This window comes from Hoplias malabaricus, chromosome 1 (genome assembly GCF_029633855.1).
Source record: "Hoplias malabaricus isolate fHopMal1 chromosome 1, fHopMal1.hap1, whole genome shotgun sequence".
Classification (NCBI taxonomy): Eukaryota; Metazoa; Chordata; class Actinopteri; order Characiformes; family Erythrinidae; genus Hoplias; species Hoplias malabaricus.
Genome location: NC_089800.1, coordinates 66,006,489 through 66,022,107, shown reverse-complemented (window position 1 = coordinate 66,022,107; position 15,619 = coordinate 66,006,489). Strand labels below are relative to the sequence as shown.

Below are 15,619 nucleotides of genomic sequence, written 5' to 3'. Positions count from 1 at the left end.
TACCTTTATTTTTCATCCTCTCATGCTTCTCTGACTCATTTCAGTTCCCCAGTCCACTAATGGAACAGATGACTCTCTCCTGCGGGGTCTCCACAGCTCCCCCCCTGGCAGTAGTCTTATGGTACAGCCCTCCTCCATTCCTATGCTGAGTGCCTGCTTCAACAAGCTCTTCTCCATGCTACAGGTGCATCATGTGCAGGTACGCAGCTATGATTCTAAAACTCCAACATCCTTCAAAATTCAAAAGAACATCATGTCAGCAAAAAGTAACACAGCATTTATAAACGCTATTTATTTATTTACAATTATAAAGTGCTGTGTCAAATTTGCTTTGTTGTCTTTGAATAAATCAGGATATTCTCCATAGAGCTGATTCCCTTCATTGGGGCAATAAAGTGTACAATCTCAAATGCATTCTGGCCACTAGGTGGCATTATCACTCCTGTTTCATAGTGTGCAAGAATTATTTGAGAGAGTTCCTTCTGTCACATTTTAAGATGAAAGCATTCTATTCTTCACACTGACCTGCTCATACGTAAATTTAAAACACACTGACATGTGGCAGATTTACAGTTTTGTTTAATGATCTACCTCATAGGTATCCATTCGGGTTTTGTCCTTAGGAACTTATGTCAACACACTGCAATGAAACAGTTTTGAATCGTAGCCAAGTTCCCTATAAATCAGTGTACATATGTTATGCTTCATTGCAGAATATCAGAGCTTACACACTTAGTGGATATCTGTTTCAGCCCTATTTCACTCATTTATTTGCAAAGAGATCATTTAGGGCAGCTATGTGCTTGCTTAGAACATATAAAAGAGATTTCCATGCTTCTGATTTGAAAGACTTCTCCCTTTTTTATGTAGCTGGAGTCTCTGCTGCAGTTGTGGCTCACTCTCAGTCTGAACTCTTCATCTGGTGGCTCTGAGGAGAGCGGCTCTGACATCTTTCTCTTTAACGCCAGCCGAGTGCCCACAATCCCTCTCAACCAAGGTCACCATTCATCTCTCTGATCTGCTGTTGTTTTTATAGTTTTATCGTATGTCAGGTTTTCATTTGTGTAGCTTTTGTATGCAGTACTTGCATAGTTTATTTTGGACAAACAGACACTGTCTGGTGAGTTAAGCAAAGCTAGTGCCATTTAAAAGATTAGAATACTGACTATACATTTTTTTAAAATATGTATCAATGTAAATGTGTTAATCGCTGAATAAGTTTGCATTTTTTATATATATTTATTTTATGTTTTTGCATTTAAATGTTACAGTAGGCACAATAATATGCTGATCTTAGTGTGCATTCCATTTTAGCCTCCATCACTAGTTTCCTGTCTGTGCTGGCCTGGTATCCGAATACTTCACTGCGTACTTGGTGCCTGGTATTACACAGCCTCACTCTCATGACCAACATGCCTGCTAATGGTGAGTAATCCCTGGGAACACAGTATGATCAACCTTCCAAATTTTAAATCAAACTGGAAGATTGTTTCAGTGTTAGTTCTTGAATTTTCTGCAATTAAATGAAACAATGGTAATAACTAAGAGTTTCCATTTTACAGCAGAGGCTTGACAAAGCTGGAAATATATAATACATCTGTTATATTACACTACACTAAAAAATTTTTAAGTTTTAAAGATCCTGATTGTTTTTGTCTGTTCTTCAGCCTCCAACAGTGTGATGGGTGTGCAGGAGAGCACAGCTCAGCAAATGGTGTCTGACCCTACACTCGTCCACGTTCTGGTGCGCTTCCTCTCCGGGAGCAGCCCTCATGGCACCAGCCAGCACAGCTCCCAGGTATGAGTTTCAGCTATGTTTATGCTAGTGTTAATGGAATATGTATAAAACATCACCCCCTAGGAGGCTGTAATAGATGAGGGAAATTGACAGGCATGTTTTTCTTCACTTTACAGGTGGGTCCAACTGCAACACAAGCTATGCAAGAATTCCTCACAAGGCTGCAAGTGCACCTGTCCTCCACCTGTCCACAGATGTTCAGCGAGTTCCTGCTGAAACTTGTGCATATCCTCTCCACTGAACGGTACAGAGTCCTACCCCCCTCCCCCCACACACCAGATGTATTATGCATTTTACAATAATGAAGGTTGTTCATTTCTACTCATTTAGAATAAATTCAAAATGAACACATTTTAATCAAGTATCTTTACTTTTTTTAAATGTATGATGATTGTTGATTTATAGAAGCTGTTTCCTTTATTTTTCTGTGCATTTTGACATCTCCTTTGTGTGCAGGGGGCCCTTCCACTCAGGCCAGGGCCCATTAGATGCTCAGGTGAAGCTCCTGGAGTTCACCCTGGAGCAGAACTTTGAGGTGGTCTCTGTGACGACCATCACAGCAGTCATCGAGTCCATCACCTTTCTGGTGCATCACTACATCACATGCTCAGATAAGGTGGTGTCCAGAAGTGGCTCAGACAGTTCTGTAGGGGCTCGTGCTTGTTTTGGTGGTCTCTTTGCCAACATCATCCGGCCAGGAGATGCCAAGGCTGTATGTGGAGAGACTACCAGGGACCAGCTGATGTTCGACCTCCTGAAGCTGGTCAATACCCTGGTCATGCTGCCGCTCTCGGGAGATCGGGAGTACAGTGGACGTGTACCCCCTGTTGGCAGTGGAGCCACAGACAGCGTCTCTGATGAGGAGAAGGTGTGTGGAAGTAAAGAGGGTGGAGCGTCAGGAACTGCACAACACCAAGGTCCAGCGATGGGTGTGGCCGACCTGGTGCTGGCCAATCAGCAGATCATGAGTCAGATACTTTCTGCTTTGGGGCAGTGTAATAGCAGTGCCATGGCAATGATTATTGGTATGTACTCCAAAAATATTATTTTGATCTTGTCTTTTTTTGAGTTTGCTTAACTGTATTTTCAAGCTGTAGAACCTTCATTTCATCATTGACTCTCTTTGCAGCTTCGTTCAAGTCCTTCTGTGTTAAACTAAGATTAAATCATAGCTAACCTTTCATAACCCACCTTTTTTAAAAAACAAATGAAAGATTTTTGATGTTCTGTCTGTTCTCCAGGTGCAAGTGGACTCCATCTGACCAAGCATGAGAACTTCCATGGTGGTTTGGATGCCATCTCTGTGGGTGACGGACTGTTCACCATCCTGACCACACTGAGTAAGAGAGCCACATCTGTGCAGGTGATGCTGCAGCCCATCCTCACCTACATGGCTTGTGGATACATGGGCCGGCAGGTAAGATACAGCACTGGCATATAACGCATTCTGCTAATCTTTAAAGATTGAATTAAAAAATAGAATGTTTACATAACAAAAAATATATCAAAGCCTGTTTACACTTAATTCCTGTCTGGATTGTATCTCGGTAGTGTTTGGCCATATTCCATTTTAACTTATTTACTTTTAACTAAAATGAATCCCAAGTGTGACAACATTAGTTCTAAGGAAAACACATCACCAGCATATCAGCACACGCTTCTGTTTTACTTTCTGAAACCTACTGTTTTTCCTCCGGCTATTACAAGTGTACTATTTGCTGTCACCAATGGGCAGAAACTGTCTACATCAGGAAACGAGTTGCCTGCTTTAGCACAGGAGAGGGATTAGGCTGCAAGGTGCTGTCATATCTGCAGTAGTGAGCACTACTGCTGTCCAGAGATGATTTGGACACGAGAGAGAAGTCAGCAGTTGAAATCCAAACGTGATCAGATCACCAAAAATGCATGGTAATGCAAGGTATATACAGGCTTAGAAAAGTTTGAAATGAATGTGCTAGTACTATGAAGTGGTACATCAATCATGTATATTAAGTATTTTCTAGATTTTTAAATGTTGGTCTAAACACAACGTAGTATATGTATTGTATGTGTGTGTTAAATTCTCTTGTTTGTTGTGCAGGGTTCTCTCTCCACTTGCCAACTCTCTGAGCCCCTGCTGTGGTTTATCCTGAGAGTGCTAGACACCAGTGAGGCACTTAAAGCCTTTCATGACATGGGTATGGGCTCGTAAAACTTCTCTTTTAAGGACAATGGCACTAGAACGTATTCATTTAAGTTCAATAAAAAAAAAAAAAAAAACATTTTGCCTTGTACTATGTTTCTAATGTGTGGTGTAGGTGGTGTGCAGCTGATCTGTAACAACATGGTCACTAGCACGAGAGCCATAGTGAACACAGCTCGCAGCATGGTCTCCACCATCATGAAATTCCTGGACTCTGGACCAGGCAAAGCAGCAGATGGCAGCCTCAAAGCCCGTGTGCTCGCCTCGGAGCCAGACAATGCTGAAGGCCTTCACAACTTTGCGCCTCTCGGTGCGGGCAATAAGTACAGGACTTTTAAGTATAGGGCCTAAGAAAGCTGTATGGTTATCAAATATCAGAATTTATTTAATGTTAGGAAACACAGGTATTCCCTCATTTACAGTGTAGCCTAGTTTTATACAAAACAGTATTAAACATTGTGAATGTAACAAGATGTGCACTAAAGAACTAGGGTATGTTTAAAATCTTACAGAATATAAGGTATTTATAAACAAACAAAAAAAGGTGTAAAAATTGTTGATGCTCATTTAAAAAAAAAGAAATTGCATGATAAATGGAGTAGTAGAAGTAATAGAAATGCTTAAAAGATTTGGAACATAATTTCTAGCATGAAAATGTAAGTGATTTTTCCTGTATAGCTAAAATTACCAAGATACATGATACATAAAGTTAGCTTTACCTTATTTGGTGTTCACGAAGGTGACTGTTAATTTACATGTTTTTAATGTGTGGTATAAGATGCTTTTTTTTTTTTTTTTTTTAAATCAAGTGCTGTTTCAAACTGTTCCCCCTCCTTCCCTCGGGGTGTCCCTTGACAGGCACCATCACGTCCAGCAGCCCCACAGCTCAGCCAGCCGAGGTGCTCCTGCAAGCCACTCCTCCTCACCGCCGAGCTAGATCTGCCGCATGGTCTTACATCTTTCTCCCAGAGGAGGCATGGTGTGACCTCACCATCCACCTCCCTGCTGCAGTGCTACTCAAGGAGCTCCACATCCAGCCCCATCTCGCATCTCTTGCCAGTGAGTGTCTTATATACACACACACAAACACACACACACACAGAGAAAGAGAGTTGGTGCTTTTCACAAAATAATTTACTGTAAACTAGTATTGATAAAAGTGAACTTTTTTTAGGGAGTAATAGGCTTGTTTTCTTCAAAGATTCTTTACATTCACATGCTATTATATTGTCACCTGGTGGACTGGACGTATCAAAGATTCTGAACTTAAAACTGTTTTAAATAAGGCCACCCATGGATTCCTGCACCGTGGAGCATAACCTGCTTAATTCAGGAACTACAAAGCTGTTTGGCGTTTCATCTCATGTGAATTTTAGTTTATAGAACTTTTTATTTAAATTACTTTTAATTATGTTTTGTACTTTTTTAAAAGATAAAAGTGATTGCTCCTTCAAAAGGCATACTTGTACTTTTATGGGTCTATGATGTTGATAGTCACTGTTTTCTGAAGCTATCTCTATCTCTCTAGCATGTCCATCGTCTGTGTCAGTGGAGATCAGTGCAGATGGTGTGAACATGCTTCCTCTCTCCACTCCCGTGGTGACCAGCGGTCTGACCTACATTAAGATCCAGCTCGTAAAAGCGGAGGTGGCGTCAGCTGTGTGTCTGCGGCTCCATCGGCCTCGGGATGCTAGCACACTCGGCCTCTCTCAGATCAAACTGCTCGGCCTCACTGCCTTCGGCAACACGTCCTCAGCCACCGTAAACAACCCTTTCCTCCCCTCAGAGGACCAGGTCTCTAAAACAAGGTACGGCAGCCATTAATGCCTTCCTGACCGTTCAGCACTGTTGAATGACCAAAGTTCTGAGAACAAGATATGTAAATAATTCACAAATTTAGTGTAATATGAAAAATTCCATTAAGAAGCGTAGGTGCTAAAAGACGTTTATGTTTTAGGGGTAGCATTTGTATTTTATTTATTTATTTTAGATTTTTAACTGAATGTGTCTTGAATTATGTTTCATATGTTCACCTCTGTGTCTCAGTATTGGCTGGCTGCGGCTGCTGCACCATTGTCTGACACATGTTTCTGACCTGGAGGCAATGATGGCCAGCGCTGCAGCTCCCACAGCAAACCTGCTGCAGACCTGCGCCGCCTTGCTCATGTCACCATACTGCGGCATGCACTCACCCAACATCGAAGCTGTGCTGGTAAAGATTGGACTGCAGTCCACTCGCATAGGCCTCAAACTCATTGACATCCTACTGCGGAACTGTGCCGCCTCTGGAACTGACCTCGCTAGTAAGTGTGTTCATTGTTATAAAAACATAATTGACACACCAGAAATGACCTGTGAAGCTGCCTTTTACTCTTGGGTTTAGGCCGTATTAGTAGATGGCTAGACATCCAGTTTGCTTCGTAGTGCAAACAAAACAAACCCCATGCCTACAGCTTACTCTAACTTTAAGTCTGACTCAAACCTTTACTGCAAACACTGTTGATCTTCAAGTTGCGTCAGGTACTGTAATACCAAAAATGTAGTCTATGAAATTTAGGTAAAATAAGATTTGCCTAATGTAGATGGTGACAAATAAAGGTATACGCTTTTGTATCTTGAATGGGCCTCTCGTTTGAGAAATGTTCAAGTACATTTTGGCAAAGATGTTTGGGTCTGATATGGCTGGTGTGCTGTTACAGATCTGAACAGTCCACTGCTCTTTGGGAGGCTGAACGGTCTTTCATCAGACTCTACCATAGACATTCTCTACCAACTTGGCACCACCCAGGATCCTGGCACAAAAGACAGGTACAGAACAGCAACTTGCACCACTCACTGAGCATAGCTTTAAGCTCAATCGTGTTTGTTGTGGTAATACGTCTTGGAAAGTCATATCTTGCATGATTTTCTCATATAGTTTAATATTAATAATGAATGAATATGGTTATATTTTTGGGATCAAAATACAAAATAAATAAATAAACAACTAATTCCATGCAGCAAAGGTGTCTGCTTTAGGTGTCCCTGCAAGCACTATTTCTGTTTTGTTTTTGAATGCTGATAGGTGGTCAGTTTATGAACTGTGTGGATGTTTTTCCTCTAAAGGATCCAGGCTTTGCTGCAGTGGGTTCACGACTCATCTCGGGTGGCATCTCTGAAGCAGATTTCTCCAGCAGGCTTCATGGGTCCAGGAGCTTCACCCTCACGAGAATATGGCCTCCTAATGCCCTCCCCCTCACACCTCCACTGTGTGGCAGCAATCCTGTGGCACAGTTATGAGCTCCCTGTGGAGTATGACCTTCCAGCACTGCTCAGCCGGGAGCTCTTTGAGTGAGTGCACATGCAAACGCTACAGGAACACTCTTTAAAAATAATAATAAGTACAAAAAAATCATGTTTTCTGTTAAGAGCTACAAAAAATTCCCAGTGCTTACACACCTTCTAAAAACAGATCCTTGACATGTTAGTGCTACAAAAAAAGTCCTGGTTACTGTCCAAAATCTGCCAGTTTGAACTAATCCTGTACTTAGTGTTTTCTTTTTATATTTCTCTCTCTTCTCTGCAGGCTCCTGTACAACTGGTCCATGTCACTGCCGTGCAACATGGTTCTAAAGAAGGCTGTAGACAGCCTGCTGTGCTCCATATGCCACATCCACCCAAGCTACTTCTCCCTGCTTATGTCGTGGATGGGCCTGGTGGCACCTCCTGCTGCCCAAGCCCAGGCCCAGGCTCAGAGACGACTGGCCATGACGGATGACGGAAAGAAGCAGCGAGAACTTAGCGGGGCTGCTGCCTCATCCTCACTGACGGATGACTCTAAACACGCCTGTTCGCCTGCCTCGCTGACAGAAAGCCAGCTGGCCACACTGGCTGCTGCCTCTCAGTCTCCTGGAGCAATCCAACAGCTGCTGGACTCGGGCCTACCTGCTCTGTTGGTGCGCAGCCTTGCGGGACTGTGTTGCAGCCTCCTGACCAGTGCCGACCTGCCACTTCCCGCTGGCCAGCAAGACCGCCGTCAGCCCCAGCATAACTACCCCTCATCTTCCTCTTCATCGGCATCTTCCTCCTCTTGCCGGCTGCAGCTGTCCCCAGATCTAGCAGCACCAGTCTTGCGCTTCCTCACAGAAGTATGTGGTTTATATGTCCCAATGTATCCAACAAATGGGCAATTCACTTGAGATTAATTGCTTAGGTGTCACTTAAGTCTTGGGTTTCCAAATGTACAACCATGGACCGGATGACGCACCCTGGAGCGAGCCATTTGTTTTATTAAACTTTGAGAATGAGCAGCATAAATTTGTCTGAGTACATATTAATTTTGCATGAGAACAGCAGAAGTCTGTGGGTTCTCCATGAATAGTGCTCTGTTCTTTAAAAATATGCTATTTTTAAAGAACAGAGCACTATTTATATTTAGTATATTAGACCCCCCAGCAGTTTCAGGGCCATTGTAGCCAATTCAGGGATTACCTGAATTATAATGGATTTGTTTTTAAAAAGTGAAGTTCAGCGGTTATGCTGATGATGCTTTGTGCCGTAGTTGCCAGTTGTTTTGTCCTGGAACCAAAAACCGCACAGCTCCGTACTTCTCTGTGCCCCGGCGTTTGGGAACCTCTGATGTGACTAACGACTTTATGCTCGGTAGAGCACTTAAATTATGTGCAATAAATAATGCCTTGTTTTTAACGTGAAGAAGAAGCACATCAAATGTCTAACAGTGCTATTCATACATTCAGGTGGGTAACAGCCATGCTATGAAGGACTGGCTGGGCGGTCCTGAAGTCAACCCACTGTGGACGTCGCTACTTTTCCTCCTGTGCCACTCAAGTGCTAGTGGAGCGACTAACGGTGGACACAGAGTCTCGTCTGGCATGGCTGAGGCTGGACCCCAGCCCCAGCCTTCAGGGACAAGGTACACGCTCACGTCAACAGGGCGGAGCAATGGCCTCACCACCCAGCAACGAACAGCCATCGAGAATGCCACAGTGGCCTTTTTCCTGCAGTGCATTTCCTGCCATCCCAACAACCAGAGACTCATGGCACAGGTGTGTGGGTAATAGAAAAAAATGTTTACTTGATAGGGTGAACTATATTCAGACTTTGGGCACAAAAGCACTAGAATACAATATGACTAACATTAAATAATACTTTTGAAATACTTTAGAAAGAGTTTGTATACAGTACCAGTCAAATGTTCAAAGTAGCCACCATTAGCTTTGACAGCTTTGCACACTCTCTGCGTTCTCTCAATCAGCTTCATGAGGTCGTCACCTGGAATGGTTTTCAGTGAACAGCAGTGGTCTCATCAATAGTTAATTTGTAGAACTTTTTACTGCCTTAATGTGTTTGAGACCATAACTTGGGTTGTGCAGAAGTTAGGGGCTGGTACAGAGTTCTATACAGTGACTAGCCCTGTTCCACCAATGACTAATGAGGTGTGTCCAAACTTTTGACTGGTACGGTATATACAGTCTTTAGTTTTCTTTTATGGGATTCATGCATTCAATTTTGATTTTATTTTATTCATGTTTCTTCAACATGCCTGACAAATGTGAAAATATTTGCAAATTAATTAAAAGCAAAAAAAAAAAAAAAAAAAAACTAGAATCTTAGTACACTCCTACATTCAGTATTTTAGTTTTTAATCCACTTGTTTTGACAGGTTCTGTGTGAGCTGTTCCAGTCTGCTCCACAGCGAGGGAACGTTCCGGTCTCTGGGAATATCTCTGGGTTCATCCGTCGACTCTTCCTGCAGCTCATGCTGGAGGATGAGAAGGTTACTGTCTTCCTGCAGTCCCCCTGCCCGGTGCGTACACAACTCTAAAGCTAAATTGGATGTTAATGTTAACTTGTTGTATGCTTTTATTTATTTAAATTTAGTATGGAGTAATCGGCAGTGGTTTCTGATATGTGCACTTTCAGTAGAGATTCAGTAATAGTGCTTCTTTCATAGCTATGCTGTTATTCATAATGTTTCATATAAAGTGTAAAGTGATCATGCTGATTAAAATTAGAACATAACAGTATTCAGATTCACTTTATTTTCTCGACACTTTGTTGTGTATATCAGAGCAGTTACTATGCATTTATAGTCTCCCATTAAGTTGGCCAAGAGCCACCTACTACTGCAGGAAAAGAAATTTGACTGACAGGCAAAAGGACCAATCACAAGTCTGCTATTTTGGCATTCTGTGTAGGAGGAGGCAGATAGCCATTCAGAATGCAACTGGCAGTAACCTGACGTTTAGGCCAACTTAACCCCTGAATGTATCAGACTCTCCGTCTTTGGCTGAGACTAATGCATTTCTAACTCTACCGCTATCCACTAGGGGGCAACAAACAGACACTTATTACCGCAAATTCCTATTTGGACTCCACTGCGTTCTTACTCACTTGCTGAATGTTTTTTAAGGTGGCACAAGATATGAATTATCCTCTTTATCCTCTGTATATTCTTGCACTAAATCATACATCCTTAAAATGGTAAATTAATGACTAAAATTTAATAAGGAAAAAAAAAAAAAACCCACACGCACAAGCCGATCAGTCATAACATTATTGTCACCTCCTTGTTTCTATAAATGTTTACACAGAGGTGGGTATCAAATTCAGAGGAAGGGTAAAGAGATTCCTCATGACAGCATGGCGAAGTAGTGGCGGTGTGAACATTGACGTGTGTTCAACGTGACGCCCATCACCCGCCAGGCACATAGACCCGTCACTCTGAGCCATGTGCTCATGCTACAGTCATGCCTAATGAAAGACAATGTCACCTCCTATGAACACACAGGGCAGGAGAAGGAGAGGAGAGTATGACTGCCGGTATCTACGTGCTTAAATAAGCTTCAGGAATCGAGTGGGGCCTGACACAAGCGATTAGATTGATTGAGTTAATATCTCCAGCTCGGTGAGGATAATTGGTTGAAATGCCCAACAGGCCATAATGTGGAATTGATCAGTGATGTCTCTTGATAATCTTGACTCTGTGCTCTCGAGTACAGCGGCCTAGGTCCACTCTCAGTTAAAGTATTGTTATTTGGGTAAAATAATGGCTTCAGTAAAAGAACTTGTAGAATACTAGTGGCAGTTTTTCAGCATGGTAACTGAAGTTTGTGGAGCTCTGTTATTATTATTATTATTATTATTTTTATTTTTTAAGGCATTTTTTTAAATCAAAACCTAATTTAAAACATTGTTACATTCACATATTAAACTAGCCACTTTTCCTTCCTTTTCCCTCATTTTCCTCTCTCTTTCAGCTGTATAAAGGGCGGATCAATGCCACCAGTCATGTGATTCAGCACCCCATGTATGGAGCAGGCCATAAGTTCCGCAAGCTTCATCTCCCCATCTCCACCACACTGGCAGAAGTACTGGATCGAGTCTCTGGTAAGTCACAGGCACAAAACAACAACAAAAATCTTCACCCTTGCTTATTTGTGCTCTCCCCCTCAGAGTTTCTCAGCCTGTACTTTATACTTGAAAGGTTTTGTGAAAACCTATTAGATACTTCCAGCCTGGTGAGGATCTCAAGGTCAAATGCACATAGTATATAAGGCTTTTGTGTGCCTGTGTGACTACATGGTGTTTTCCGCTCTATGTATGTATGTATGTATGGTCGGGGGTGTGTGATGAATGACCATTCTCCTGAGACCTTGAAGGTGACAGATACACCCCGATAGCCATATCGCTTCAGGAGACGCTATGAACACAGCGGCTGAATGTAACACGTGGTCTTCTGTCCAGTCTCCTCACTGATGCTAATGGCACATTTATCTTTTCCTTATCCTCGCCTTATCTCCACTGATTAAGAAACATGAATCTTCAGGAGCACATGCACGCTAGTACTTCTTAATTATGCCACAATGAGATTGAGTTCTAGGTTATCCTTCTGGATTTCAGATTCCTTGACTGTGCCGTATTTTTCTTTAAATTAAAATGTAGACAAGCACATAATAAAATTGATGAGGCTGCTTTAGTCTTTTTTTGAGTCTTTTAATATACATATTTTACACACACACTTTTTTGGATTATTTTATTTTAATCATTTTTATAATCACTTCTTCTGGTCTGTTTGACAGACACACCTAGCATCACAGCCAAGCTTCTGAATGAGCAGAAAGAGGACAAGGAGAAGAAGAACCATGAGGAGAAGGAGAAGATGAAGGCTGACAATGGTTTCCAGGACAACTACAGTGTGGTGGTGGCCTCAGGTGCTCATTAAGATCAGTGTCTTCATTAGCCCACGGCTTTGATCTGCCATTCTTTTCAGTCTTCAGAGTCAGCACTGATAGATCACACTGGAGAACAGGGCATTATATTTTCATCTTCTATTAGGATTTATCTTTGCACTCAGCTATTAGGGCTTAAAGGCTAGAAAATGTATTTGACCTACAGCCTACAAGTCTTTAGCCAGTGTTCCCCAATTTTTTTCTGCTGTGCCTCCACTCTGACACAAACACATTATCTTTTTTTTCCCGACTCCACTGAAACTCATTTTAAAAATTCTAATTCAAACTAAAGTGCCACTTGTAATAATTCCACTATACAGTTGCTTTGTCTTTTTTCATTCAGTAACAAGTGACATGCATTACGTATCATAAACTAGCCTCGCAACACACACCACCAAGGCAATAAAGCATATCCCCCAATTTGCACTGCTTTGTCTTGAATAAAAAACATCTTTGTCTGTGTGTATCAGGTCTGAAGTCTCAGTCGAAGCGAGCTCTGTCCACTCCTCCACGGCCACCTTCCCGAAGAGGCAGAGTGCTCAGCGATAAACTGGCATCTTCTTCAGGAGTCGATTCCTCTGCCAAAACCATCAGTGTGCCTGTCTTCCACCTCTACCATAAACTACTGCCAGGTACAGACATACACATACACACACTAGGTTTGCTGTGACTAGTGAATTGAAGTAATGAAAAGCTTGTATGTGGTGCAGCACAGTGGCACACCAGGCTGTGTCGCAGTCTGACTGTTCTAGGGTTCTGGGGTTGTGGGTTAAATATCCCATTTCAGGTCACTGCGAAGAGGTGTGTTCTCCCTGTGCATATGTGGGTTTTCTCCAGTTTCCACCCACATTTCCACTGCTATCAATTTGGTATCAATTTATCAATTTGCTATCAATTATCAATTTGGCTTTTCAAAAAAAGGGAATGTCTGAGTGTGTGATGCCCTGTGATGCACCCGTTTAGGATGTGTTCCTGCATTGCTCCCAGTGATTCCAGGTAGGCTTGGGATCCCACCTGACGCTGAAAAGAATGATGGGGTTACAGGAGCTGAATGAACCTCTCAATGTAGCTGAATAGTCAGTCAGCCATTTTAGACAAACTTTGTTCAAAATTGCAGTAACCTATGCACACAATGTTCAGCTGTTCTGTTGTGTTATGAATAGTAAATCGTTCTGTGCTCTAGCCTGCTTTGACAAGTTTGTGCAGTTTCAGCAAACAGCTGGATGTTTTTAACATGTCTCTATGTAAAAGTTGTTAATGACAATTGATGTAGTTCTACTGTTGGATAATCTAGACTTGTAGTTCCAATGCTAAACCAAAGCAGCACAATTTGAATGCCAAACATGTCTTGCCTGGTCTCCTACATCTGGAGTAAGTGGAAAAAGCCATCAGTTTGATTTTTAGTGTGTTGGTATAAGCTCACGCTTGGTACACTGATAGTTTATGTTTATCCTTCTTTTCTATCGCAAATCCCAGTACAAACATGTTTTGCCACTCTCTTAATCCTTGGCCCTTCTGTTTCACGTCCTCTCTCTAACATACTGATCAAGTTGACTTTGGACTGACCGTTGGTAACTCCAGCATCTGTTCTGCCTTTGTTAGGTGAGGCCCACAGTGGCCAAACTTCACTACTCTGCCCACGGAATGACAATTTATTTCCATAAGTTAGTGCCTAAACTCTCATGAGTGATGCATGTGACCTCTAAACCTGCTTGAGGCTCCAGTGCCTCTGGTAATTTTCTAATGAGTATTATTTTAAAAATGCTGTTGCACAGATGATGCTTTGGCTGACAGAATTCACATAGGAATCAAGTTGGAGCGAACAGCTACAATTGTCTCTTTAAAGACTGGAAATTTGACTTTTTGATCCATCCTTCTGTGTCCTCCAGGTCAACCACTGCCTGCAGAGATGACCTTGGCCCAGCTGCTGACCTTGCTGTATGAGCGCAAACTTCCTCAAGGCTACCGTTCCATTGACCTCACTGTAAAATTGGGATCAAAGGTCATTTCTGACTCGGGTCTCTCCAAGACGGACTCCTTCAAAAGACTACGTACAGAAAAAGGTATGGACCGACTCCAAGTCCAGAGTTCCGTGGGTTGAGGTTGCACCATAAGCCACCTAAACAACACTCAAACACACATCATTGCTGTGTTTATATCAGTTTTGTCACAAAAAAATTGCCATCTCTTTTTCCCCTCAAAAGCACACCTCTTTATCCTGCCTGTTTCTGTGATTTATGCGCAATAGATGGAGGCTCTGTCATAATAGAGAATCGACTTTGCCTCCATTTGAAGAGGAAATGAGGGGTAGCTGTTTGCCTGTGTGTGTGTGCAAGTGTCTGATTCATTCTCGGAGCCCAACTGAACGTGGCCAGAACAGCAGGAACGGAACGGGACTGTACTGCCGTAATCACTGCACTCCTTCCAAAGCCCAGGATAATGGAGCCATTTCAGGCATTTTTCTCTTAAATCACCTCCAACCTGGCTAACGATGGAGAAAAGCAGATTCCTTAAAGCTGCTGCTGCACTGCCGGGATGTTTGTATTTGCTCATAAGTGTTACAGCCTCAAAGGCCTAAGTGTAAAATAAAGAGAGGCTGTATATAAACCTGCCACTAACCCAAAAAACAGAACAACATCTACATAGAGCTCATAAAGGTTTTTTTTTTTTTTTTCCTTCCCTCCCCTTCCCCCCCTCTACCCCTTGCTTGTATCAGCTTTATCCAGCCATCCTGGGATTTGGGTACAATTGGAGGCATGCTACAGGGGTACATTAATGCTCAACTCATCTAGAAATTTAGCAAACTAAATAGCCTTCTTCATAATGGATGAGCTTATCATGGGGACATCTGTTATAACCCTTTTAAACTTCTGAAATAAAGTTTCTGGTTCCAGGTAGCAATAACGGTACACCTGGAGGGACAATTTAATGAAATCCAACCTGTGTTGGAGGTCAGTGTTGGTTGTTGCACTGTTTGAACAATGCTCATGCTCACTATTGCTCATGGTGGGTTAAATGACTAACGAGATGAGATTACCTTGGTTCGCACGTTAAACTAGCTGACTATGTTGATGAGCTACTCGGTCCACGCAATTGAAATGATATATGTGATATATGATAGATTTTATTGTCACACATTCTGCATATTTGCTCCAAATCAGACAAAAATCCAAAGTATTATAAGACTAACATAATCAGATGTCTTACAATACCAAAACATTAATTGACACAGACTGCTGAGTTTAAGACATGTCAGAATGCTCAAGATGCATCTGAGTACAAGGAATGTTACCCCAACACACCCCCACCCAAAAAAAAAAACAACAACCTGCGTTCCGGTATGGGGTCTTAGAATTCTGAAATGAACTATTGTAAGAGGGGTTGTCTGCAATTTGTTTTAGTTGGGTT

The 15,619-nt window shown here is 42.2% G+C and overlaps 1 protein-coding gene across 6 annotated transcripts in view; it reads left to right on the top strand.

Annotated features, from left to right (window-relative positions):
• Positions 1-15,619, top strand: part of birc6 (baculoviral IAP repeat containing 6) — a 125,700-nt gene that overhangs the window by 47,333 nt on the left and 62,748 nt on the right. For all 6 annotated transcript variants that reach the window (XM_066671079.1, XM_066671048.1, XM_066671053.1 and 3 more), the window contains exons 41-61: positions 45-199; positions 871-997; positions 1,315-1,425; positions 1,668-1,798; positions 1,915-2,042; positions 2,255-2,823; positions 3,040-3,215; positions 3,879-3,975; positions 4,096-4,290; positions 4,839-5,039; positions 5,509-5,788; positions 6,027-6,283; positions 6,680-6,788; positions 7,086-7,310; positions 7,546-8,107; positions 8,717-9,025; positions 9,643-9,786; positions 11,240-11,369; positions 12,062-12,193; positions 12,682-12,843; positions 14,101-14,274. In XM_066671079.1, the coding sequence (XP_066527176.1) occupies positions 45-199; positions 871-997; positions 1,315-1,425; positions 1,668-1,798; positions 1,915-2,042; positions 2,255-2,823; positions 3,040-3,215; positions 3,879-3,975; positions 4,096-4,290; positions 4,839-5,039; positions 5,509-5,788; positions 6,027-6,283; positions 6,680-6,788; positions 7,086-7,310; positions 7,546-8,107; positions 8,717-9,025; positions 9,643-9,786; positions 11,240-11,369; positions 12,062-12,193; positions 12,682-12,843; positions 14,101-14,274 (4,374 nt within the window). The remainder of the gene's footprint in view (positions 1-44; positions 200-870; positions 998-1,314; positions 1,426-1,667; positions 1,799-1,914; positions 2,043-2,254; positions 2,824-3,039; positions 3,216-3,878; positions 3,976-4,095; positions 4,291-4,838; positions 5,040-5,508; positions 5,789-6,026; positions 6,284-6,679; positions 6,789-7,085; positions 7,311-7,545; positions 8,108-8,716; positions 9,026-9,642; positions 9,787-11,239; positions 11,370-12,061; positions 12,194-12,681; positions 12,844-14,100; positions 14,275-15,619) is intronic.